The sequence below is a fragment of the Mustelus asterias genome, chromosome 5, assembly GCF_964213995.1.
Source record: "Mustelus asterias chromosome 5, sMusAst1.hap1.1, whole genome shotgun sequence".
NCBI classification, from domain to species: domain Eukaryota; kingdom Metazoa; phylum Chordata; class Chondrichthyes; order Carcharhiniformes; family Triakidae; genus Mustelus; species Mustelus asterias.
In genome coordinates this window covers 49,991,821-50,015,564 of record NC_135805.1, presented here as the reverse complement: position 1 = coordinate 50,015,564, position 23,744 = coordinate 49,991,821, and the positions used below count along the sequence as shown (strand labels likewise).

At 42.0% G+C, this 23,744-nt stretch overlaps 1 protein-coding gene across 1 annotated transcript in view; it reads left to right on the top strand.

The window, feature by feature from the left end:
* Nucleotides 1–23,744, top strand: part of ahi1 (Abelson helper integration site 1) — a 134,750-nt gene that overhangs the window by 83,953 nt on the left and 27,053 nt on the right. The window contains exons 14-17 of the mRNA XM_078212568.1: nt 1,678–1,784; nt 2,724–2,842; nt 4,240–4,370; nt 11,501–11,641. Of these exons, the coding sequence (XP_078068694.1) occupies nt 1,678–1,784; nt 2,724–2,842; nt 4,240–4,370; nt 11,501–11,641 (498 nt within the window). The remainder of the gene's footprint in view (nt 1–1,677; nt 1,785–2,723; nt 2,843–4,239; nt 4,371–11,500; nt 11,642–23,744) is intronic.

The following is a 23,744-nucleotide window of genomic DNA, read 5'->3' as shown; positions in this document are numbered from 1 at the left end:
CTATCCACGTCATAAAGACACTCAATGATCTGGCCTCCACAACCTTCTGTGGCATAGAGTTCCACAGATTCACCACTCTCTGGCTGAAGAAATTCCTCCTCACCTCTGTTTTAAAGGATCGCCCCTTGAGCCTGAGGTTGTGCCCTCTGGTTCTAGTTTTTCCTCCTAGTGGAAACATCCTCTCCACGTCCACTCTATCCAGGCCTCGCAGTATCCTGTAAGTTTCAATAGGATCCCTGCATCCTTATAAACTCCAATGAGTACAGATCCGGAGTCCTCAACCATTCCTTATACAACAAGCTCTTCATTCCAGGAATCATTCTTGTGAACCTCCTCTGGACCCTTTCCAAGGCCAACACATCCTTAGATACAGGGCCCAAAACTGCTCACAATAGTTTCCACTGTGGAAAAACAATTTCTGTCCAAGTAAATATAGGGCTGGAAGATATAGGATGGCATGTCAGCTTCATCTATTCTAATGTCTAGTGGAAATCAGTTGTAGAGAAATTAAAGTTTAAAGCTTATTTATTAGTGTCACAAATTAGGTTCACTTAACACTGCAATGAAGTTACTGTGAAAATCCCCTAGTCGCTACACTCTGGTGCCTGTTCTGGTACATTGAGGGAGAATTTAGCATGGCCAATGCACCTAACCAGCACGTCTTTTGGACTGTGGGAGGAAATCGCTGCACCTGAGGAAACCCACGCAGACACAGGGAGAACATGCAGACTCCGTACAGATCCCTGGCATTGTGAGGTGGCAGTGCGAGCCACCGTGCAGGGACACAGACTGACAGTTTGCAAAGCAACTCTGTACATTTAGAAAGGCAACTTGTTTGTGGTTGAAACCATTAAATAGATGGTCAGTGATCCAGAGTGATGGTTTAGCAAGAGATGGACTTTAGCTGGAAGAAATAGTTTCACCCAGAATACGTTAAAGAATGCCTTCTGAAACCTCAAGAGTTGTTTACAATATTTTTGTACCATGTGTCATTCAAGGAAATTTGACCTTTTTAAGAGAAACAAAGAAAGAGTTCCAGAAACCCAAAGAAGTAAGGTATAAACGGCACAAACATTACTGCAGCACAACTTGGAAGTTACAACAGGAAGTAGGCCTGAGAACCAATCCTGACAAAACATTTCACTTCGGTTTTCTCAGAAGGGAAAAGATGGTTAGGTATTTGGCAACGCGAATCCGTACTCTCGGGTCAAACAGGATGCCACAATTTTGTGTGGTCTGAATCAGACTGTGCAAATGGCTGAGGAGTTGGTGACAAGTTTGCTGAATTAATAGTGGGGACTGAAAATGAATTTGGTCTTCCAGCGTTCAGTTGCTATTTTTGCTGAAAGTCATTTGCCTTAATATTAATGAGCTTAAACTATTGTTGATTCTGAGATTCATGCTATTAAAGTGTGACCGGGAGTGCAATGCCCAGGAGCCAGAACTGGTCGGTTGCCTTGATACTGGTGCCATTGGTCCATTCTGTGTCCATTTTTAATATGCAAGATTTAAAAACATGGTTTTATTTTTAAAACCGTGCTTTGTATTTTCTAACAATTTTGTCATCACTGTTGTATGCTGGATTTCAGTAACTAAATTTGTTAGAACTGTATTAAAAAATGTAACTTATTTTGGGTGGTTTCTGAAAGGTATTAAGAGTTTTTTTTTGTTGAACAGGACTACGCATGTTCTCAGGAGACAATTCAGGACTCATCATTATTTGGAGCACTTTTGTAAATCAGAGTTCGCGGGAAAACTTAGTTCAGCAGTGGACTATTACCGAGGTACAGTAACAGGAAATTCAACTGCTCTGCCATTCACACCTTGCAAGGGTTATAGTGTCTGGATTATAATATCACCTATTCCCAAAGTCAATTTTCATGTTCTAATGAGGAGGGCATCTTGTAACAATATGCTAATAACCTAAATTAATTAACTTTGATATTTGTAATTTGGCCATACTTTGCAATGCAAAAGTAATCATCAGTTTGTTGGTAAGTCGTAGCTACTTGTGTATTTTATGGTCTGCATAGTAGAAATCTAATGAAAATACCTTGCTGGAAATCTCAAGTAATTATTCATCTGTATTAAGTAACTACCACAGATCCTGACTGATCATAATGTGTCCTATGATAGTTTAAATCCTCTCTAAAAGCTGATAAACATTAAATGTCAACAAAGTGCCTACTTAACAAATTGATTGACAACTTCCATTGAAATAGGTCTATTCTGAGGAAAAAATCAAAATGTGTTTCAAAATCTTTGAAAGTTATAACCGGCAGATGTCACGCAGGGTTAGTTATTTGGTTAACGATGGCCCGATTTCCCTTGAGTCAGGTGCACAAAGTTGGGAGAATTTTTGACTCCACTAACCTGACTTTTAAAAATGGTTGTCTTTGGAACTTTAACTTTTTACCTCCCATCCCACTTGTGAAACTCACTCTCCAAACACACTTCTTGTGCAAAACCTTTCAATTATTCATTTTAACATTCTCCTCTGACCCCCCTGGGGGCATTTTCTATATTAAAGGTGAAATATAAAAGCCAATTGCAATTATTAGACTGTTTTAACTTGTAATCCATACAGATCAGATGAGCAGATTGTAGCATGTTATAAATTTTGATTTGGTTGCATTCCCTTGATCTAGTGAATTTATTTATAGAATATTTTGAAGGTTGAGTAGTTACAATGTATTGAAAACGTTATTCCAAATTATTTACAGAACGTTATGCAGAATGATCTAAAAGGGGTTCCTATAAATCACTTGGAAGTTCACCCAAATGGTAGACGTCTACTAATTCATGCCAGAGACAGCATTCTGAGAGTGATGGACCTAAGAGTGTAAGTTACTAAAACTACCTGCCCAAACCTGACACATGCGCACCTACTGTCAATTCTATGGTGCAAATAGTGAGGTGTATGAGTTGGGAAATCAAAGCACTTGATTAACATAATTGAATAAGGCTTAGTATATTGTGACTCTGGTTTGCATTTAACAGTTGGCACGTGGTTTTTCAGGTTACGGGAAACCTGGAGAAACATCAAGGAAGCAACCAAGAGTTGCTAGCCCCAGAAGGTTAAGTGCTTTTTTATTGCACTCCTTGTGGAACAGCAAGAGAACTATCTCATGACGAAATCTTTAGTCCCGTGGTCACCAATCTTTCAGCTACATGGCACGCTTCAATAAGACAAGTCCACAGCGCGCACACATTTTTGCTTAGCTGAATCATGCACGTTACATTTATTTACATTTATCATTGTTATGGTCTTAGAGGTTTGCAATATGCAATTTAAATTTAGTACATCAGAGCAAAACGCAAAGTTGAATAATTCCTAAAAAGAGGGCAACTAACTGGATTAGTGGGAAACATGGGGCTGACCAAGACTGCAAGGAACTGCAAAGGGTTGTGAAGGTAGCCCAGACCGTCACTCAAACCAACCTCCCATCCATTGACTCCGTCTCCACTTCCTGCTGCCTCGGAAAAGCAACCAGCATAATCAAGGACCCCAAGCACCCTGGACATACTCTCTTCCATCATCTTCCGTCGGGAAAAAGCTTCAAAAGTCTGAGATCATGTTCCGACCAACTCAAGAACAGCTTCTTCCCTGCTGCCATCAGACCTTTGAATGGACCTACCAAATGTTAAGCTGATCCTTCTGTACACCAATCTGTAACTGCAACACTATATTCTGCACCCTCCCCTTTCCTTCTCCCCCATGTACTCTATGAACAGTACGTTTTGTCTGTGTAGCGCACAAGAAACGTGTATCCCAATACACATAATAAATCATGTTAGCTTTCAGTGGCTTATGAACAAGGACACCCAGGTCTCTTTGAATATCAACACTTCCCAATCTCTCCCCATTTAAGAAATACTCTGCATTTTCCTCCCAAAGTGGATAAGTTCACATTTTTCCACATTATATCCCATCTGCCATGTTCTTGCCCATTCACTTAACCCGTCTAAGTCTTGAAGTCTCTTTGCATCCACTTCATAACTTGCATGCCCACTATGTTTTGTGTCATCAGCAAACTTGGAAATATTACACATCCACATCATTGATACAGATTATGAGTAACTGGCGCCCAAGCACTGATTCTTGTAGGAGACAATCTGAATATAATAATATTGAAAATATAATTAGAAATAGCTTGTTATTATACCCTCCTGATGTTTTGATGTTTTTATTTTCTGGACTTGAAATTCCCATCTTTATATTTCCTATTCATTTTCTAGATTGGCTGCAAAGAAGTATACTGGGGCAACAAATAACCGTGAACAGCTATACAGTACATTCACACCATGTGGCACTTTTCTGTTTTCCGGCAGTGAAGATGGAATATGTTATGTTTGGAATTCGGAGACGGGTATGTTTCAGCTGTTACTATCAACATTTTAATTTGGGATTGATTAGTCTTATCCAATAGAGAGATTGGCCGGAATTTTCTGGCTGTTTACGTCAGCAGGATTCTCTGGTCCCGCTGCAGTGAATGGAGATTTGGGTAAGCACCAAATTCTCCATCCTCACTTGCAGTGCCGGCAGGGCGTAAAATGACCAGAAAATGACAGCCATTATCTTTACAGAGCTTGAGATTGGTTCATTGTGTTAGAGTAGCACCATTAAAATCACTGGACAAGTAATCCAGAGATCCAGGGTAATGCTATGGGGACCCAGGTTCAAATCCCACCAGAGCAGCTGGTGAAATGTGAATTCAATAAAAATCTGGAATTAAAAGTGTAATGATGACCATGAAATCGTTGTCAATTGTTGTAAAAACCCATCTGGTTCACTAATGTCCTTTAGGAAAGGAAATTTGCTGTCCTTATTTTGTCTGGCCTACATCTGATCCACAGCAATGTGGTTGACCCTTTACTGCCCTCTGCAATGGCAGAGCAAGACACTCAGCTCAAGGTATTTGGGGATGGACAATAAATGCTGGCCCAGTCAGTGACACCCACATTCCCTGAACAAATAAAAAGCCACATCACAACAGATATTTATATTATTAAAACATTTCTCTTCTGCATGTATTTCCTGTCTGCACAATTCAACTCCTGATGTCATGCTTTTGTCACACATTTTGTCAAGATTTTATATTATAAATTTCTTTGTCCATGTTTGTAAAAGCTTTGCAATTAAGCATGTCACTGTGGTTGTGATAGCTTGCCGCAAGTTACCATCCGTCAACTGATTAAAATGCTTTTTTTTAACCAGCTGCTAGCTATGTTTTTAATAACTAAAATTCTCAATGTTGAAATAAGAATTTACTCAATTTTACATGTTTTGCAATACTATAATTAATCAGTTGAATTAGCTATTGTGACTTCATTTAGGTTTTTACTTGAATGCCCCAGTCTCTCCTAAAAGATGATATTTCTTCCCTGTAATCCTGTCAGCTAAATTTGGATTGTCTGTTCTAAACATGTACTATGTATCTGATTGCACAGGATGCATCAGTTCCAGTTTTCTTTATCATATAGCATTTCCCTGAGAAGTTTTTTTTTTCCACATCATTTGTAAAAATCAAGACAAATCTTGACAAAGCTTTGAGAAAGAGAATGTCAGCGTCTTATGTTCAATAAGCTTAAATGAATTTAACTGAGAAATACTTTCTTCGCTTAACGTTATCAAAAGTTCAAAGGAACTCGAGTTGAATTAAATGAATTATCTCTTCAGTGTTTTGTTGAGTTAGAAATGTTAATACGAATTACCTATATACGAGACAGATTTTCTCCTCTATCATTTCTTTGCTCTTTGATGGGACTTGGGCATTGCCCTCCCTAACTGCCACAACCACTGTAGATCTGGAGTCGCATGAGTGGCCAGACCAGATAAGGATGGCAGATTTCCTTCCATAAAGGCCATGAGTGAACCAGATGGGTTTTACAATTGATGCAATTGTATCATGTACACAGTTGACACAACACACAGCTTCATGAATTTAAATTCTACCAGCTGCCATGGTGGGATTTGAACCCATGTCCCCAGAGCATTAGTCTGGGCCTCTAGACTACTAGTCCAGTGACATTACCAATGTACCACTGTCTCCCCTATCTGAGATAGGAGAAGAGGGACAGTGCGATAGACACAAATGAGATGCAAATGTGTCTGCGATGATTCGGATGGTAACACTAGCCTCTGACGCAGAAGGCTTTAGGTTAAAGTCCCAATCTTGATTACAAAAATATAAACTGACACTCCAATGTAGTAAAAAAAAAGTAAGAGTTAACCCTGTTTTCAACCTCCCACCCACCCCCACACTTGTCCACACTACCATACAGATGCACCATAGAAAGCACCCTTTCCCGATCGCAGCTTGGAATGGCTCCTGCTCTGACCAAGACCGCAAGAAGCTACAAAGGGTTATGAACATAAACGCAAACCAGCCTCCAATCCATTGGCTCCATCTATACTTCCCGCTGCCTTGGCAAAGCAGCCAGCATAATCAAGGACCCCACACAACCCGGACATACCCTTTTCCACTTTCTTCTGTCGGGAAAAAGATACAAAAGTCTGAGATCACGTACCAACTGACTCAAGAACAGCTTCTTCCTTGCTGCAATCAGACTTTTGAATGGACCTACCATATATTAGGTTGTTCTTTCTCTACATCCTAGCTGTGACTGTAATACTACATTCAACACCCTCTCCTTTCTTTCTCCCCTATGTATTCTATGAACGGTATGCTTTGGCTGTAAAGTGCGCAAGAAACAATACCTTTCACTGTATCCCAGTACATGTGACAATAATAAATCAAAAAATGGATGTTACTATCAATCAAAGAACGAAATAGACCATTACCAAAAATAGATCATTTTATATTATACAAGTACTAGAATTGGGGAACTACAATCATGAGACATGGTAAAAGCTCCAAGTCAGAGAAATTGAAACTGAGAATGTTTATTCTCTCATTCTTACCTGGAAATAGAACATAGAGCAGTACAGCACAGGAACAAGCCTTTTGGCCCACAATATTGTGTCAATATGTGGTGGGTGAGTGGAATCGGCTGACGTCGGTGGTGGTGGAGGCAAACTCGTTGGGGTCTTTTAAGAGACTTCTGGATGAGTACATGGGATTTAATGGGATTGAGGGCTATAGATAGGCCTAGAGGTGGGGATGTGATCGGCGCAACTTGTGGGCCGAAGGGCCTGTTTGTGCTGTGACTTTCTATGTTCTATGTTCTAAACAATGCCAAATTTAACTAATCCCTTCTGCCTGCCTTTGGTCCATAACCCTCTATTCCTTGCATGTTCATGTGCTTATTTAAAAGCCCCTTAAATGCCCCTTCCGTATCTGCCTCCACCACCATCGACGGCAGCGTGTTCCAGACGCCTACCACTCTGTGTAAAAACAAAAACCTGCTCCTGACATCTCCTTTGAACTTTACTCCTCTCACCTTAAGAGCATGCCCCCTAGTATTAGACATTTCACGGGGGGGGGGGGAGGAGGAATTCTGACTCAACCCTATCTATGCCACTCGTAATCTTATAGACATCAGTCAGGTTTCCCCTCAGCCTCCACTGCTCCAGAGAAAACAATCCTAGTTTGTCCAGCCTCTCCTTATAACTCATACCCTCTAATCCAGGCAACATCCTGGAAACCTCTTCTGCCATCTCTCCAACGTCTCCACATCCCTCCTGTAATATGGTGACCAGACTTGAATGCAATACCCTAAGTGCGGCCTAACTAAATCTGCAACATGACATCCTGACTCTTGTCCTCAATGCCCCGTCCAGTTAAAGGAAAGCAGGCCCTACGCCTCCTTTACCAACCTATCTACTTGTGTGGCCACTTTCAGGCAGCTATGGACCTGAACCCCAAGATGCCTTATTTTATTTATTTATGTCACAAGGAGGCTTATATTAACACTGTAATGAAGTTACTGTGAAAATCCCCTAGTCACCACACTCTGGCGCCCGATTGGGTACATTGAGGGAGAATTTAGCATAGCTGATGCACTTACCCAGCACATCTTTCGCACTGTGGGTGGAAACTGGAGCACCCGGCGGAAACCCACGCAGACACTGGGAGAACATGCAGACTCTGCATAGACGGTGACCCAAGCCGGGAATCGAACCTAGGTCCCTGGCACTGTGAGGCAGCAGTGCTAACCACTGTGCCACCATGCTGCCTCTGTGCATCAATGCTGTTCAGGGTCCTGCCATTAAACGTATATTTACCCTTGACAATTGATCTCGCAAAGTGCAGCACCTTGCACTTGCCCAGATTAAACTTCATCTGCCATTTCTCCACCTAGATCTGCAACTGATCAATATCCCACTGTATCCTTTGACGACCTACTACACTATCCACAACTCCACCTATCCTTGTGTCATCTGCGAACTTAATAACCAGCCATCTATGTTTTCATCTAAGTAATTTATATATATCACAAACAGCAGAGGTCCCAGTACAGATCCCTGTGGAACGCCACTAGTCATGGACTTCCAGCCAGAAAAACACCCTTCCACCACTACTCTCTGACTTCTATGGACAGCCAATTCTGAATCCAAGTGGCCAAGTCACCGTGGATCCCATGCATCTTAATCTTCTGGACGAGTCTACCGTGAGGAATCTTGTCAAAAGCCTTTCTAAAATCCATGTGGACAACATCCACTGCTCTGTCCTCATCGATCACTCAAAAATATCAGTCAAGTTAGTAAGACGTGATCTGCCCCATACAAAGCCAAATAGATATCTTCTGTGGCAGTGCTTACAATGAATCAGAGATTCATTAGAATCACAGAATTTTTACAGATTTCTTTACCATTAGTTATACTGGTGAACCAGATGGATTTTTACAACAATCCGGTCACCATTACTGATACTAGCATTTATTCCAGATTTTAATAACACTTAAATTATGCAGCCGCTGTGTTGGGATTTAAACTCATGTCACTGGATCATTAGCTCAGTCCTCTTGATTATCAGACTTGTAGCATGAAGAGAGGTTGGATAGGCTTGGGATGTTTTTGTTGGAGCAGAGAAGACTGAAGGGCGATCTGATTGAGGTATTCAAGATTGTCGGTGCAGACTCGATGGGCCAAAGGGTCTCTTCTGCACTGTGGTATTCTGTGATTCTGTTATGGTGCATCAATATGGTCTGGCCTCTAAGTGACCACAGTAAGAAGTCTCACAACACCAGGTTAAAGTCCAACAGGTTTATTTGGTAGCAAATACCATAAGCTTTCGGAGCGCTACTCCTTCGTCTCCACATCATGGCTACCATCGACACCGCAAACTGCCGGTTCCAAGTGGAGAGGATCTCCAAGAAGATCGCGCATATCGAAACGAAGGAGCAGCGCTCCGAAAGCTTATGGTATTTGCTACCAATTTAACCTGGTGTTGTGAGACTTCTTACTGTGTTCACCCCAGTCCAACGCCGGCATCTCCATATCATCTCTAAGTGATCAACATGACTGATTCTTAGCTGCCCTCCTGAAGTGACTGCAACCCACCCAGTTGTATAAATCTACTGCAAATATCAGCAATAAAATTGGATGGCCTAGGCATCGAAATAAGTCATAACAAGGATTTGAACAAGAAAATATTGGATGATAATTCATGTGTTTTCATTTCTTTTTGTTAAATATATTTTTATTGAAGATTTTTCATTTTGTACAAAAAACATAACAAACTCCCAAAGATTGGTAGAGTACAGCAGAATCATTTTCAAACAAATACAAGTAGGAAGAGCGAGAAAGAAGAAAATGACAAATATAGTTGTCTCGGATTATTCGTTGTATCCAGTGCCTCTCACCACGTGTGTAATAAAAGGATATATCAAAGGAACAGGATACCGCCACAATTGGCTCATTGGCCCTCTACCAAGTTCACAGTATAACGGTGACAGAGCTACTGAACTTATGGAAAATCTTGTTGGGGTAAACTAGACAATGCGGAATCTTAAATTTAAGAGAAGGGTCCCAAACTTTATGGAATGTATCCGATTCATCTCGAAGTGAACATGTCAAAAATTCTGTTGGTATACATTCCAGAATGATTGTATGCCAATTCCGAATTGAGGGAGGCTTATCAGTAATCCATGAGCAAAGGATATTCTTCCGTGCTGCAAATGTTAGGATATTGCACAGCCTTTTCCCATTCACATTGTTGATCTGTTTGTCTGGGAGACCCAGTATCAGATGCAAGGGATTGCACTCTAAGGCCGTGTCAAACATTATCTCAAGCCCTTTAAGAAAATTAAACCAATAGGCTTTAAACTTGACAAAGGACCAAAAATGATGCAAGTAAGCCCCCCACATCCACCTTGCACTCCTGGCACGAAGATAGAGCAGGTTTAAACCTGTGCCGCAAGCTTGGAGTAATATACAGATGGTGCAGTATCTTAAGCTGAGTTTCTTTTGTTCTATTACAAACTGAAATTTTATTAGCACTCTCCCAAATATCACCCCATTTCTCCTCATGTGCAAACTTCACCCTAGACAGTCACCCTGGGCCAGAATTGAATCTGGGTCCCTGGAGCAGTGAGGCAGCAGTGCTAACTAACCAGTGCACCACTGTGCCAAACCTGAAAAAATATTAAATCTAACCACCACACCAATAATAGCAGGAACAGATTACACTCAGCTCAGAAACAGACAGAAACACCAAGTACATAAAGTGAAATTTATCTCTACTGGACAACATAAACCTGAGGATCATATCTCGTGGCCTCAGCCAAATAGCTAGAGCAATAAAGAGGTGAAGGGACATCCCTAGTTCCTCTCTGAAGGCCAAAATTCTAATTTATAAGGACTGCCACCATTGGGTTTATATAGAGTGCTTGAATCAACTTCACAAAGTCCTCTTCAAATCCAAATTTATGCAGTGTATAAAACAAATGATTCCATTCTACCCTATCAAAGTCTTTTCGGCATCCTGGATGATCATTAATCCACCCAAAGCACACTTCTGGAAAACTTTGATAATATTCAGCAATCTCCTAACATTATCGCTGAGTTCCAACCCTTAGTAATTCCAGTCTGATCATCCTGGATTTTAGGAAGGATTTTCTCCAAGAGCATCGCCAGAATATTAGACAAAATTTTCAAATCAACATTCAATAAGGAAATGGATCTGTAAAAACTACACTGCTCAGGATACTTTGCCAGTTTCAGGATTAAGGAAATACTCGCCTTGGAGCGACTGTGGTAGCAGACGTACGCCAAAGGAATGATTATACATACCAGTTAATGGATTCAATAAAAAGTCCTCGAATTACCCGTAGAATTCACAACCTGTGTTTTTTTTTCTGACTTTTAAATATGGTCACTTTAAAATTATTTTTCAGAAAAGAGTCGCATTTAAAATTTAGTTTGCCTCTTCAAGCCCTTTTAGTTCTACTTGATTGAAGTAATAAGATTTGAGGCTCAGTTGTTAGTTGAATGTTTTGTTGTCTTTGTAGATCAGTTAAGATCACTGTCCAGTTGATTGTTTTTGGCTATCAGTATTGACCATGATTCCAGCTCTTTCTTTCTTCCTTTTGGTAGGTGACCAAGTGGCAATGTATTCTGACCTTAATTATACATCAGCAGTCCGTGATGTAGCTTTTCATCCTCATGAGCACATGGTGGCTTTTTGTGCTTTTGGACCGAATCAGCCTATACTCGTCTTTATGTACGATCAGAAAGGTGAGCTTCTTGTTAAAGTATATCTGGAAAGACTATAACTAATTAAAGTCTCTATTTAGATGTACTGTTTAGATGGTGCTTAATAATCTATGAAAATTAGCTACTTTACAAATATGGTATTCCTGAGCACGTTGTGGGGTAGGGAGTTGTATAAACTTGTGGTAACGTTTTTTTCAGCCTACCTATTTTTAAGTTTGCTCTGAATTGGTATCGTTTCAATTGTGTAGCTATTCCGTAGAATTGTTTTTAATCAACTTCAAGACCACAAGCTACATGCTTTGGATTCCCGTGGAAGCTCTTAGTGTTTCACTAAAGAATTGCTGAATAAAGTAACCAGAATAAAGTTGCCCACAAGATTAAGCTAGAGTTTCAAAACTCAACGCCTAGTTAAGAATGACTTGCATTGTTTAACTCCAGGGCCAATGTAATGTAGGTCAACCCATAAATTTCATATATTTGAATATGATTCAGCTGTGGAGAGGAACTCAGTTTCTGTTATACATGTAAGTACGTCATTAAGCTGATGGGGAAAAAAATCAAATGGGAATAGACAAGCTGTGTTTTTGTGTGGGTGGAGGAAGAGCACCATACATTTTAGTGGAAACTTTGTACTCCTAAATAAAGACTTACGTGGTGCAATGGGGTTAGCACTGCCCTTTCACTTCTGCAGAATGAATTCAACCTGTAGTACTAATGAGATGAAGGTTTTCTCTCCCAAGACTCACGAGTGAAACGAGTTTGGATACATTCAGAATTGTCAACTTCCCATGACAAAGTTCATTGGTTTTGAAATTGAAGTGTTGAATTGTGGATTTGCAGCTGCATCTGAGGTTGAATTTCACTTCTTTTTGTTATTGAGATGTAGAAACACTAGTAATGTGTTATATATTACCCCCATCCCTTGCTTAACCCCAAGGACAGTAAAGTCATCACATAATGTGGACTGGAGTAACACACAAGTAGCTTGGACTTTGCAACAACCTCTCAGCTTTCTTTGTAATTTTCAGATGTTAGTCCACAAATTGTCATATTTTAAAAGCAGAGTCCCGGGTTCGATTCCTGCCTTGGGTGACTGTCTCTGTGGAGTTCGTACGTTTTCCCTTTGTCTGCATAGGATTATTCTGGATGCTTCGGTTTCCTTTCACAGCCCAAAGATATGCAGGGTTAGCTGGATTGGCCATGCTAAATTGCCCTTTAGTGTCCAAAGATGCATAGATTAAATGGATCAGCCATGGTAAATATGTGGGGTTGCAGGAGTGGGTGGGCCTGGGTAAAATGCTCTTCAGGGAGTTGGTGCAGACTCAAAGGGGCAGAATGGCCTCTTTCTGTACTGTTGGGATTCTGAGTTTTACAATTTGCTGTGTGGGATTTTAATTAATGATCTTTTGAATTTATCGTCTTTTACCATAGCCATTACATTACTTTGTTACTTTGCTCTGAGTCTAATAACTGCTACACTTTATTTGAAAGCAATTAGAACTGGGGGAAAGTATTCTGATTCCATGCAATGACTTCTCTTATAAGATTGCTCACAAGCTTTGCTGCATATGAACAAAAGAAATGGGAACAAGAGTAAGCCCCTAGAGTCCTTTCCACCATTCAGTGTATGCCCTAAGCTGCAACAATCTGGAAATTCCAGTGCAAGTTGACCCTTTTAAGTTGCAAGTGAGTGGCTGCAACAAAAATGCAAAGGTCCCAACCACTTAAATGAGTATGCTGCACACAACAGAAAAAGTTAGGGTTTGTTGTAGAATTAGCTGAACTGGCAATGGTAAGTTAATGGAAAACAGCATGCATTTGGGAATGAAACAATTGAAAGATACTGAGGCTCACCAAATGGCACGTAGCTAACTGGACAGTCTAATCCTTTTCATATGTTCCTTTGTGTTGTTAAGATCTTGAGATGATTTGAGCACATTCACCCAGAGTTTCTGCTTTGTGTTGAGGCCGAGGTTCCTTGTTTACAGTGATGGATATTTGACACTGCCATACAGAGAAGAAGAAATGGAAGAATAACCAGCAGAACCAGAATGAATTAGGAAGTGAGGGATGGACAGAGCCTCCTGTTATGGGACATGAAACTCTATTTGTAATTTATTTTTTAACCATAGACAGTTCTACTGGATATCAAACACTGATTTTTAAAATGAATTTTTATAGGATGTGGGCATTTCTGGCTAGGCCAGCATTTATTGCCCATCCGTAGTTGCCCTTGAGAAGGTGGTGGTGAGCTGCCTTCTTGAACTGCTGCAGTCCCTGAGGTCTACGTACACCCACAATTCTGGAAAATGAATGTGTGGTCTGATACCAGAAAAAATGACCATGTAAGCTACTAGGTTGTTGCACAAAGACAAATGGTTTGCCAGTGTCCTTCAGAGAAGTGAACCTCATTTCTCAACCCAATCTAACTGATATGTCAACGGGCAAGAGAGGGGGAGATTCATAATTTCCTCTGAAGTGCTGCAGCAAGCCCCTCAGTGATTATATGATTGGTTCACGAAGAGGGCCTTTCACAAATTTTTCAGGGTAAATAATTACAAGCATTGACACCAGCTTAATTTTTTGAATAATACATATAACATCTATCCTCCTCAGTGCCTTGCACAATTTTTTACTGACTCTTCTTGATGCACAACTTTGAAAAATGGAGCCTTTTCAGAACAGGAGTTTGTGGTGACTAACCCTTAACTCGGTGGCTATTCTGCCTACAAAGATGGCAAAGTTTGATTCCTGCAGCTGCTGAGAGAGCTCAGGTTTCAGTTCTGCATAGAAACAGACTTATCGTTCAGGTGGTGGATTGAACTGAAGCAGGGAGTGCTTCTAGGAGTATTATGTATCCTGTTCATGCAATGTTGTGCACCACCTTGCATAACCAGGGAGATGTATTGTCCTTTGGGGGTTAACCAACACTAGAACCGTGATTTCAGGATACCCTTCTAGAGATGATTGGTCTGTTGGGTGCTGCTGTTAGAGACTCAGAAGAAAAATAGAAGATTTGGACAGTGCAGAAGTTGCTGTTTTGTGTGTGTAGACTTCCAGCGTTCTCAGAAGTGGTTGCAGTTTTTTCGGCTTTTCTTTCATCAGTTCAGGGTTACGTGCACACGGGCTGGGAATTCTGCAGCAAGTAATTCACCTCCTGCCTGCCCAAATCCAGTCTGCCATTTACAAGGCACAAGTCAGGTGTGTGATGGAATATTCTCCACTTGCCTAGATGAGTGCAACTGCAACAATACAAGAAGCTTGACACCATCCAGGACAAAACAGCCCGCTTGATTGCACCACCCACCCATATCTTAAACAATAATTCCTTCCACCACCAGCCCACAGCGGCGGCAATGCGTAACATCTACAAGATGCACTCCAGCAATGTGCTGAGGTACCTTCAGCAGCACCTTACAAAACTGTTACCTTCACCACCTAGAAGGACAACAGCAACAGTGGTGAGGGAACACCACCCTCCAAATCACAGACCATCCTGACTTGAAATGATATTGCAGTTTCTTCGACCCTGTTGCTGGGTAAAAATCCTGGAACTCCCTCTCTAACGTCTTTTGTACGTAGCTACACCACGTAGACTGCAGTGATTCAAGTATGCAACCCACCATCGCCTTGGGAATGGATAATGCAAACTGGCCTTGCCAGCAGCACCGGGAAACAGTAAAATGTTCATGCTCAGAAAATACGTAGTTTTTTTTTAGTGAGTTGTTACGATAGTAAATTTGCATATATTGTTGAAAAGGAAAACATTGCAGAGCTCTGGGGAGAATGGAGGAGTGTCACTGATTAGATTGTTCTATCAAAGACACTGCACAGACATGATGGGCCAAGTGACAGGCTCTTATTCTGGAATATTCTCTGATATGTTTAGCAAATAATATATATACAATATACTAAAGTAAATGTCTTGAGACCAAACCTTAGGTCCAATTAGGATTTGCAACTCTACCTGGAATTGTTGTAAGCGTTAAATCTATTTCGGGATAAAATTGTGAGCATTATGTAGCCTAAAGGTTGACCATTCCCAAACAGTTAACTAATAAACTGCATTTTGTTCATCATCTGGCCTTAGATCACTTCTAAGTATGTTTCGCTAGTCAAATTGCCAGTTACATAAATCTCAAAGTTCCTGATCTTAAGTATATGTGTAAAGCTACCACTTGATGGAGTAGTATTCATATAGTTTCAACATGATTGCTTGAATCTATCTTATCAATGTAGATTCAAGCCCCACTACACCATTGAGCATGTAATGTAGGCCAAGTTTGTCAATCTTTTGAAGTAGGTAAGCTATGTGCATTCGCCCATATCAATGCCAGTGAGTGGACACATTTGATTATACAAAAATGCATGACCCTACAGAAAAAAATAAAAGTGTCCCAAGAACCAAAATATGAGCTGCCAATGCCTTCATCCATCATTACTTTATCTTTGCCCTTCCTCATATTTCTACCTCTTTTATCTCTTCTTTTCCTTCTCCTAAGCCTACTCTATCTTCTGAGCTCCCACTCTTTTCTCTTTTTCTCCCTCTGTAAAACTCATGCTTGTCATTAAATTTTTGGTTACCCCGCCTTAGGCTTAATTTTTTTTCGCTTATATCTCTGGGAAGCACCTTGGCCATTGTCTACATTAAAGGCTTCATGTGAATACAAGTTGCTGTTGGCATACGGATGATATGTGGGAAAGGTTGATTGCTTGAAAAGATGGCAGTAACTCTCACTCTTCAAGTAAAGTTTTAACCAGACTAATGACCTACAAATCAGTTGTTTTGAGGTCAGGATCCTTGGAAGAATAGGTTATCCTCAGGTCCTGCCAATGTAGCAGCAAGACTTGATTAACTTGTTTTGTCTGTTTTCTGACCACTGCCATCCAGATTGAACAGCTGGCTGTTCAGTGGGTTGACCATCAGCACCATGCCACAGTGGGATGGAGGGGAGGAGGTCAAAAAGCTCAGTGTCAAGGGAAGATTGGAAGGGCTCTGGGGGAGGGTGCGTGGTGGGGATCAGAAGGGCCTTGGCAGATCTGAAGGGCTTTGGGAGAGGGGAGATTGGAGGCCTGTTGAATGACAGGGGTTCAGAGGTCTGTGGCATGAAGGGGATTGGAGGCCTCAGGAATGGGGAGAGGAGTTGAACAAAGGCCTCTGGTGGGTTTGAGAGGGGAGCAATTGAAGATCTCAGGATGAGATTTGAAGAGTCCAAACGTGTCATAGTGTGTAGAAGGTTAATCAGAGAATCTGGATCCAGAAACTAAGTGGAAGTCACTTACCTCCTGGATCCAAAAGCCCTCACCTCTCTTTAGTCAGTGGGTTTCCTGAGGTTTGGAAAATGCAGTCACACTGGGTTAAATTTTAAATGGTATTTAATTCTGAGGCAAGCAGCTTTATAATATTTAAATCACCAGCCTGCCTCTTTCAAGTGAGTTGGTTTCCCATGCCCCAGTTAAGCAGGAAGTGGACAGAGATGGATGGGTTTCAGATTTTTTACACTTTTACAGACCACCCAAACCAAGTCCAACTGTTTTTGGGGATTAAAATTCTCCAATGGTGTTCTATTAAAATTAGTACGTCTAGTAAATCTGGGGCGGAACAGTGGTTAGCACTGCTGCCTCACAGCTCCAGGGACCTGGGTTTGATTCCCAACTCGGGTCACTGTGTGGAGTTTGCATATTCTCCCCGTGTCTGTGTGGGTTTCCTCCGGGTGCTCCAGTTTCCTCCCACAGTCCAAAGATGTGTGGGTTTGGTTGATTGGACATGCTAAATTAACCCTTAGTGTCCTGAGATGTGATAGGTTAGAGGGATTAGCAGGGTAACTAAGTGGGGATAGGGCCTGGGTGAGATTGTTGCCGGGGCAGACTCGATGGGCCGAATGGCCTCCTTCTGCACTGTAGAGTTTCTGTGAATAAGGATAGCGTCATGGCCAGTGTTCCCTCTAATTTTTTTGTCGTTTGCTCCTTGTTCATTTCAATGTGTGTTACCTTTAAGTTTTACACAGCCGCGCACGTTATTTTCAACGAGGCAACTCGAGTGGTGTCCGAGTAACGTCCAGATTGTTATGTGGAAACATTGGTTGTGACTCTGTTTCTAAGAATCTAAGTGTTAGTTCGTCATTATTATATATCCAGTAACATAAATTACATAATTGTCCAAAAATGATTTGATTTACCCATAAAATTGATTTTTTTTTAATGTTAAAAATCCTTAGCATTGTTTAACAGCAGAGATTGCAGGTTTTTCAGACATGTAGCGGAGTCCTGGTTTTCTTAGTTATAACTATATACTGACCAAAAACGTCAAAGTGCACGATCATCATTCTGCAAATGTTCTTGACTTCTCACCACCCTGACATTTTGGAGCATAACACAAGGAGCCTGATTCCAATTCACTTACACGGTCAAATTGAGCCCAATATGTCTACAGCACTACTTAAACTTTGGAACCAGTATGTTTGATGCTTTCTCTCATCCTGTTTTTAATATCTTGCTAGTTTTATGACTTGACAGTTTAAAGTTTTGTAGTTATTGGCTTGCCATCCTTATATTTGAACATTTTTATCTAATTACTGAATATGGAAATATTGCCAGAGTCCATAACTGCATTTTCTAAAAATAGATATTTGCCTAACAAAGAGAAATATTGAAAAGCTTGGTAAGTAAACAGTAAAGTTGGGTTGGACCTATTGGTTCATTTGGAGATAAGTAGTGACACAGACTTCATGGAGCAAAAAGCCTGTCTTGTGCATTTTATAATTCTGCTCCGATACTGAACAGTGAATGGATGAGCACTCGCCTGAAAGCGAATTTGTGTTGCAGTAGAATTGGGTTTGGGGAATTCCAGAAATTACATTAGAAGAAATACTGCCTGGAAAAAGAATTACCCCAGTGGAATAGGGAAAATTCCAAACAGTATGTAGAGATAATCTTCAACCAGAGAATTTTTCAAAATATTGAAAATGTATTTTCTTGTGCCAGAAGTTGAATTGATCCATCTATAACAATATTTGATCAGATTTGTGTTTAATGCCGCATTTCATAATCATCAAGGGAGATTCAATAGTCTGTTTTTAGAGTTACCAATCATTTACTAGACAGTGAAAAACATCGTCAAATTGTTCAAAATTATACAGTTCGGCTCTTGTTGATGCTTACATAAACGCAGGTGCAATCTGGATTATTTAAAACTTAACAGCAGCAGACTTCCTCACGTGCATGGCTGCAGCTGCGTGAAATTGAATTGAATGTCACAAGTATATGAGAAAAATTGAGAATGAAGCACTTTGCTCAGAGAGAAATATTTCCGCACCCTCCACGTAAACCTTTAGTTTCTTTCCTGTGATGTGAGCGTCGCTGGCAAGGCCTGCATTTGTTACCCATTCCTCTGGAAAGTGGTGGTGAGCAGCAGTCCATGCGGGGCATCCAAAGTCTTGTTGGGGAGGAGGCTCCAGGATTTTCCCTCCAGTGACAGTGAAGGTGCAACAATATAGTTCCAAGTCAGGATGGTATGTTGGTTAGAGAGAACTTGGAAGGTGGTGTATTCCCATATGTCTGCTGCCCTTGGCATTCTAGGATTTGGATTGTGCTGTCAAATGTGCCTTGGTGAGTTTTTGCAGTGCATCTTTTACATGGTATATAGTGCTGCCACTAAGTGCAGTGTTAGAGGGAGTGAAGACAATGGATGGGGTGGCTGTCCGGTGGGCTGCTTTGTCCTGGATGGTGTTGAGCCTCTTGAGTGTTTGTTGTTGGAACTGCACTCACCCAGGCAAGTGGAGAGCATTCCATCACACTCCTGATTTGTGCCTTGTAGATGGTGAGCAGGTTTTGGGGAGTCAGGAAGTGAGTTACTTGCTGCAGAATTCCCAGCCTCTGACCTGCTCTTGTAGGCACAATATCTGTGCTGCTGGTCCAGTTAAGTTTTTGGAAGTTGTTAGCCTCTACGAAGGTGGTGAGTTGCCATGAATGGCAATGCAGAGGTGATGTTACTTGACTAGTAATCTAGCAACACAAGTTCAAATTCCACCAAGGCAGCTGGTGGACTTAAAATCTGATACAAGATTGTGGCTGACCATGAAACTACTGAATTCTCCTATAAACTCATCAGGGTCACTAAGTCCTTCAGGGAAATAAATCTACCATTCTTACCCGCTCTGGCATACATGTGAGTCCAGACCGAGAGCAATGTGGTCGTCTCTTAGCTGCCCTCTGAAATGGCCTAGCAAGCCACCGAGTTGTATCAAATTGCTGCAGAAACCATGTTGGGACAATACTTTTTAGTGCAACAGCAACTTCTCTCACAATAAAGCATCCGAAAGCACTCTACAGGGAGTTATGGACACAATTTGGTACTAAGCCTCATACTGAGATGTTAAGCTAAAAGACCAGCAGCTTGACTAAAAAGTAGTTTTAAGGAAGGGGGGAGAGATGGAGATTTAGGGAAAGAATGCCATAGCTTAGGGATGATGTGGAAATGCCAGCATTGGACTGGGATGGGCATTGAAGTCCAACAGATTTGTTTGGAATCACGAGCTTTTGGGGTGATGCTCTTTCATCAGGTGACTCACCTGATGAAGGAGCAGCGCTCTGAAAGCTCGTGATTCCAAATAAACCTGTTGGACTTTAACCTGGTATTATGAGACTTCTTACCAAAGCTTAGGGAGTTAAAGACAGCCACCAATGTGGAGTGATTAAAATCGGGATGCACAAATTGCCAGAATTGGTGGAGCACAGAGGCCTAGAGGGCTGAAGGAGATTACAGAAATAGGGACGAACAAGGCCATGGTGGAGGATTGTGAAATATAGATGAGAATTTAAAAATTGAGCTGTTGTTTTACTGGTCGCCAATATAGGTCAGCAAGCAGGGGGGGATATGTGAACAGGACTTGACATGAGTAAGTACACAGCAGAGTTTTTAATGATAGAACATGGGAAGCTGATCAGGATTGAATTGGAATAGTTAATTCTCAAGGTAACAAAGGCATGAAAGAGGGTTTCAGCAACAAATAAACTTTAAAAATCCCAAAGCCAAGTTATTCCAAAGGTATGTATAGGCGTCTTAGTGTTGGTGTGGATTTGTGTGAAAGTTCATCAAGGAGTCAAGCGTGACACCAAAGTTGCAAACAGTATCTTGTCGCAGCAGACATTTGTTAAGGAGCGAGATGGAATCTGTGGTAAGGGACTGAAGGCAGTGGCTTCTATTTTCCTAATTGAATTGGAGGAAATTTCTGTTCATCCAATACAGAATAAGTAGTCTGACAGTTTGGAGACCAAAAAGGGGTCAAGAGAGACAGATCTGGATGTTGTCAGCACATATGATTTTGAATGCCGTTACTAAGGAGAAGCATCTTGATAAGAAAAAGGAGATGACCAACGATAGATCCTCGCAGGACATCCGTGGTAATGGTGCAGGAGCAAGACAGGAAGCTGATTGGACCCGTGCCCCCCACCTCCGTTGATTGCCACTTGCAAATTGCATAGCATCCCCCTGCCCCCTTCAGGCCCTGCCTCCTTGGCACTGCCCAGTGCCTGGTGGGTACCGCCCAAAATGTGCCCCGGCCCCAACCTCCCGGGAGGGCCTCAATGGCCTCCAGTCCAAGCAGCAAAGCCATCACAACAGGTCCTCGTTGATAGGTACCATATATGATCCTCGCTAGTGAGGACCTTTACCAGCAAGGCTGCTTAGGTAAGTGTGCCCAAATGATTCTGTCCTGGGCTCACTTGTAATATTTAAATTCTATTTCATACTGAATTTAAATATTATAACCAGCCTCATGCCCAAAAAGGGCTCGAGGCAATCAATATTATCTGCTTCTACTGTCTCCCTAGAGTGCCGGTATCATATGTCATGGACGCTTTAAGTTGCCTGTGAACAATGTATTCGTGCACGTGTGTGTGCATATATGTTTGTGTGTTCTTGCCCATGAAGCGAGGAATTCAATTGCAAAGCCTTGTTACTTTACTTCACTGTATATTGCTCTGGAAGTTACTTAAGAAAATCTAGTTATAACATATACACATTAAATTTTAGTTGCAAATGAGGATAAAACTAAATGGGGGACGGCATCGCAGTGAGCCGGGAGACTCAAGCGGTGGCTGTGTAGCGGGCTTCCCGCTGGATGCCACGGCCTCCACGTGTCTCCGGCCACCGGAGTTCAGGTGCCGTCAGCTCCGTGTCAGAAATCGGCGCAGAGTTGCATAAATTATTATAATGAAGATTTACATCTCATTAACAGGCACAGGCCTGAAGTCTCCGGGCCTGTTAGTCTTCCCCCGCCCCACCTGCCAGGAGTGTTTCACTCCTGTGTGGTTTATAACAGCTCCCCACTAGCAGGGAACTGGCAACCCAACCTCGCTGGAGTGAAGGGAGGCCATGGAGGCTCCCCAGAGGGTCGGGGATAAGAGGGATGCCCCCTGGGCATTGCCAGCTTGGCAATGCCAGCCTGGCCCCTGGCACTGCCTAAGCAGCAGTGGCAATGCCCAATGGATACCTTGGCACTGTCCCTCTAGGCATCAGGCAGTGTCAAGGGGATGAGGTCAGAGGGGGATGGGGCCTGTGGGGGGGGGGGGGGGAGAGATCGGTGGGGGTCCCGCTGCCACTCTGAACTGGGATCAGTGACAGAGGGAGGGAAGGACTGATCAGAGCTGAACATTGGGGTTGGGGGAGGGGTTGGCCTGCCAAGGGGGTCAGGGCTGCGGGGGAGGGGGAGGCTGCCAGTGGGTGGAGAGGGGGTGGGTGGCACATCAGGAGATTGGACTGCCAATGCCTGGACACTTCCGAGAGGCTAGCGACTGGGGAGTGGTGGGGGTCACATAGTTAGCGATATGGGGCCACGGGGCTGGCCAGCAATCGGGAAGCTGGCAGTGTGGGGCTACTGCGCGTGCGTCGATCTCTGCGCTGACAGATTGACGCATGTACAGTGACCCACTCATCACTATGCTGCTGGCTTCTACAGTGGGAATAGACCCCACCCCAGGATTTTTAGCATGATTCACACTAGGGCACTCTGTGATGTTCAGAGTGTGGGAGATTCATTTTGAAAATCCCACTGAAAACACCAGCGGGATTTACTCCAGATTTTATGCGAATTCGGCACTTGAACTTTTCTGGGCAAATCCTACCCATGGTCTTTAAACTCAGTCCAACATTTACAAAATGTAACCCTCAAACCCCTGTTTTTTTCTAAAAAAAAATTCAATCCCATCACACACAGATATACCACTCACTGAAAAGTTTCCACAGATTACTTTTGAATTTACCATCCTTCGAGTTTCGTTGTTTTTTCTTTCCTGTCCTGCATGAGATGAAACAATTGTCGTGGTAAGCATTCTTTAGTCCCTTTAGAATCCAAAAAATAGGAATTATATTCCCCCTCAAACTTCTCTGTTTCAGTGAAAACATGTCCAAATGACATAAAATCTATAGCTCTCGTACATCCTTTTTGATAGCTCCAATATCCTTTGTGGACACAGTAACCTGCGTGTGGTTGCATCAATGATTTGCAAAGTGTCAGGACAATCCCACAACATTGGCTCATTATTGAATTTGTAATACATCCCAAGGCCTGATTTGCTTTACTGCCAAAGCACAGCCTTGTAATTACTTCAATACATTGTCAATCAGGATTCTCAATTCTTTATTTTTCTATTTTGCATTTCTCCACTTCAATCTGCTACCTGGTTCCCTAATTGCCAACCATAGAATCAATCATAGAATCAACTGCACAGAAACAGGCCCTTCGGCCCAAACTGATCCATGCCGACCAAAACGCCCACCGAAGCTAAACCCATTTGCCTGCATTTGACCCATATCCCTCTCAACCTTTCCAATCCATGTATCTGTCCAAATGCCTTTTAAATGTTGTCAATGTTCCTGCCTCATCCACTTCCTCCGGCAGTTCATTCCACATGCATACCACCCTCTGTGTAAAAAAAAAAAAAGTTGCTCTTCAGGTTCCCATTAATTATTTCCCCTCTTAACTTAAACCTATGCCTTCTAGTTCTTCTTTCCCCAACCCTGGGAAAAAGACTGAGTGCATTCACCCTATCCATGCTTCTCATGATCTTATACACCTCTATAATATCACCCGTCAGTCTCTTACGCTCTAAAGAAAAAAGTTCT